This window comes from Orycteropus afer, unplaced genomic scaffold, assembly GCF_000298275.1.
Source record: "Orycteropus afer afer isolate SDZICR_OR568_19922 unplaced genomic scaffold, OryAfe1.0 scaffold00067, whole genome shotgun sequence".
NCBI lineage: Eukaryota > Metazoa > Chordata > Mammalia > Tubulidentata > Orycteropodidae > Orycteropus > Orycteropus afer.
Window position 1 is genome coordinate 3,203,704 of NW_006921654.1, and position 4,325 is coordinate 3,208,028.

General features: G+C 36.0%; 1 protein-coding gene across 1 annotated transcript in view; it reads right to left on the reverse strand.

Annotated features, from left to right (window-relative positions):
• The window catches only part of TERB1 (telomere repeat binding bouquet formation protein 1), a 38,346-nt gene extending 34,114 nt beyond the window's left edge, over positions 1 to 4,232 (reverse strand). Inside the window, 4 exon segments of the mRNA XM_007940223.1 lie at positions 416 to 547; positions 1,500 to 1,628; positions 1,826 to 1,936; positions 4,202 to 4,232. Of these exon segments, the coding sequence (XP_007938414.1) occupies positions 416 to 547; positions 1,500 to 1,628; positions 1,826 to 1,936; positions 4,202 to 4,232 (403 nt within the window).
• Between the last annotated feature and the right edge of the window lie 93 nt (positions 4,233 to 4,325).

Consider the following 4,325-nt stretch of genomic DNA (forward strand, 5'->3'; position numbering starts at 1 on the left):
CTTCCTTCCGAGGAGTGGCTGGTGGGTTTGAACCGCCAGCCTTCTGGTTAGCAGTCAAGTGCCTTAGGCACTATGCTACCAGAGCTCCCAGGAACATTGTAGCTGATACAGTAAATGCTATAACTAAATGATCAATTAAGTAGAAAATCAAACTAATTCATTAAATGCCTCTCTTCTGCTCTTAAAGCTGTAATTTTTCAATGGTAGGCAGTACAATTCACTATTTCTTACAATTAATAATAAATATTAAATGATTAAATGTAGGTTATTTGTCCTCTTTTCTTTAAAGTCAGTTCTCAGAAGCCAGTGAAATAAAAAGACACTGATATACAGACTAGAATAAAAGGATTAATAAAGGTGTCCCAACTTACTATCTTTAACAACATTTTTGCAATGTAAAAGAGAATATACTTACTATTATTTGAAACCACAACTAAAATAACATAGACAGACATTCTTTTCAAACTTATGTTAGAATCATTACTAGACAGGAATGAAAGTAAGTCTTCAAACAATTCTGAAGTGCACAAAGTCTGCTGACAATAAACTGAAACATAAAAATATAATTTTAATTATTTATCAGCACAAACAATTTTTTAAATACAGTGAACAAAGTACAAAGCTGTCAAGTTGGGGGTGGTTCTCAACCAGATTTCATTTAATTGACATTTATTAATCATACAACAAAATTTCTGACAAGTTGATATACACCTACTCAATTAGAAGACCAAGGAAGCCATATTTTAATTAGAAGTACTTGATACAGGCTTCAACACACATTATCTCAATCCCTTAGAATTTCCAGTAAAAACCAAACCCAACTAAAAATTAAAATCCAACTAAAAAAATTTAAGAGCTTGGGTGACAAAACAAAGCAAGAAAAACAACTTACAAAAATTTAGAAAACTGCTTTAAAGACAGGGAAAAACTATACTACCACTATTTTTCTTGAGACTTTTCTGGAAAAGACTTTTTGTTTCTGGAAACAAAAATATCTCTTCAAAAATGATACCTATACCTTGACAGTGGTTAATTTTCATGATAATCATGCAATAAGCAGAATTTTTAAAATAATTTAAACAGTGACACTAATCAGCATTTTATCTAGCGTCTAGAACCCAATCATTAGATCCTTTCTCAAAGGCAAGGGACTATGTCTTATTTATCCATATGGGTATAATGACCAGCTCCGAGGAAGTAATTAATTAATGCCAAATGAATGAAAATATAAGAATATAAAGCTGTTTGAAAAGCTTATGGTTTAGATTCAACCTCATTTCATGTATATTGCAGAAAAAATGTATTTGCCAACATGAATTTCTGTACCCAAAGCAAATCAACAAAATGGTTATAGGATATTTTCATCTCTTGATAAAGCACTTATATAAAATTATCTAGAAATGTTAAAAAAAAGATTGTCAAATTAGGTTTGAATAGTTTGGTGTTAAAAGAATAACACAATGCTTGAAGAGTAATGAAATAAAGTTTTGCTATTTTACCATTTTGTTCTGCAATAGCTCCTAATGCATACAAGGCTGTTTCTTTCACGATGCTATGTTCACTCGACTTTGCAAGATTTTTTACAAACATCAAACCACCAATTTCCCGAAAATAAGCACTTGCATTACCTGTGGGGTGTACAGACAAAACAAAACAGAAATAGATCTTTACTTTGATTATTCATTTAAGGATAAAATAAATCACATGAAGAAACTAACATAACATGTCAAATAACTGAGTAGTAGAGAAAAAACTATGCATTATTTGGTCCATCACAGTACTAATACATTAGAATCACAGATAAAATTTTACTATCATGTCTTACTGTTTTGTTGGCAAATTGAATGAATAGTGAACAAAGTTTCCTTTTGTGAAACAGGGTTGTCCATTTGATGCTTTAGACACTCCAATAGTAAGTTCAGGTCAGTCTTCATTTCTAAAGAATAAAACTTTCATTACTTTAAAAAGTTTTCTTTCAGAAACTAACCACTTACATTTTAACGTCTAATTACATTATCTGTGAGATATTTTCACTGAAAATAATAAGCGTGTATTACTTTTATGATCTACAAACAATAAAGAGTATAAGAATGTGCAAAAACGGCAAGGAGGCCACATGTTCTGACCTCCTCTAATCCCACAAGAGGAAGACAGAATCACCATCAGTAGCCCAAGGCCTATTCCTGCCAGGCCAGACATGCTGCCTCCCTCCAGCCCTCTCTCCAACCATTCCTCCCAAAGCACCCACCACCTCTCTCCTGGGTTCAATAATTTGCTGCAGTGGCCACACAGAATTCACAGATTATGAAGTTTATTAGGGAATCACCAGGTTACAATTCAAGTTCAGGAAAAATGCTCAGTCTCTCTCCCAGGCCACCGTCCCTCAGCCAACAGTCTCTCACAGTCTCTTTCCCAGCAGTGCTGGTCCCTTGGTGTCTCACTCAGCAATGCATGTCTCTTACGTCTCTTTCCCAGCAACACGTGTCTCAGGAGCACGTGTCTCTTTCAGCAGCATGTCTTCCTCAACCAGCAGTCAGAGAGAGTTCTGCCTCTAGGAGGCCTCCTTTCGAGCTTGGCAGGGTGGCCAAATCATAACATAACCAATCATAACAACAGAATTCTAAGCACCTGAGAGTGAGGCTGCCATAACATTATGTTGTGCCACTCCCAACAGAAATAACCCAGGTGGATAACATTTACAATCAGGAGCTCCTCGGTTACTCATTCCACCACTGAGTTTACAATGACTTATGGGTAGAAAAGCTATACTAAGTAATTTACTACACTGCAGAAAGGTAAGTGCTTAAATAAATACTTAAAACAAGCCCCTTACACTTGGTTTTTTACCTCACATGAGATATAGAAACAGAAAATCCAAATATTCTTTTTAAGTAAAACTACACTGGTTTAAATATCTGCCATTCAGAAATCAGAAAGTATTTTGAACTGAATAGAATGAAACTGCAACATATTAGGATCTGTTGGGGTGTTAAGGAAACTTGGCAGCGCAGTGGTTAAAACACTCAGCTGCAAACAGAAAGATCTGGGGTTGGAACCCACCAGCCACTCTGTGGGAGAAAGATGTACATCCTATGGAACAGTTCTGCTGTCTTACAGGGTCACTGAGTTGGAATCAACTCAACAGCAACAGGTTGGGTTTGGCTTACTAAAATGGTATTTAGGAGGAAATCCATAGCCCTAAATGCCTATAGGGAGGTCTGGTGACATAGTACCTAAGGCTTTGACTGCTAACCAGAAAGCTGGCAGTTCAAACCCACCAGTCACTCTTTGGAAGGAAGATTGGGCAATCTACTTCTGTAGAGATACTGCCTCGGAAACCCAAGGAGGGGTTGCTATGAGTTGAAATCTACTTGACGGCAGTGGAGTTTGGTTTTTTGGTTTATATGTATCTTCAGTAGAGCTTTTAAGAAGAAGCAGCTATTCACACTGTTGCCAGATCCTCATCTCTTATTGAGATCTTAATATTCTGAAATCTGACTGAAATGTATTAAGTTTACTGCTAATAAATACATGACCTCTGGTAGCGTAGTGCCTAAGGCATTTGACTGCTAAGCAGAAGCTGGCAGTTCAAACCCACCAGCCACTCCTCGGAAGGAAGGTTGGGCAATCTACTTCCTTAGTGATACTGCCTTGGAAACTCAAGGATGGGTCGCTATGAGTTAGATCTGACTTGATGGCAATGGGTTTTTACGCTAAATCCAATGAATAACAGCCTTTATCTGTGACCTTGGACACTGATGCTCATAAGCAATCTTCCTCATTGAAGCGCTCTCCTACAACTCTCATTTCCAAGATACCACACTCTCCATCCTTTTAACTCAATATCTCTCTGGGTAACCTCTTTCATACCTATGACTGCAATTTCTATTTTGGAGAGGATGACTCTAAAAACTTGTATATACCTCTATTAAATCACCTATCATAAGACATTTGAATTTTCAGCATATCATATACCCAACAGAGTATCAGTTTCCTGAAGTCAGGAGTTATGTGACACAAGAGTAGATGGTCACTACATGTAAATTTTGGAATGACTCTTGTTTCTTGGATCCTGTCAGATAACTGCAGTATATTCCACAAACGTATTATAAAACCAATGTTATAAAACATATTATAAAACAAACATTATATTATAAATAAGCAATTATAAAACTACATATATTACCCATTAATTTCTCACCTTGCATTTTCTTTGTGTCTTCACATTCCATGCTTATCTGTACTCTTTTTCCTTAGATTTCATCTGTAAAATAAAAGTGTTTCCTCAATTTAAATACCTATTTGAGACTGCTGGACATATCAAT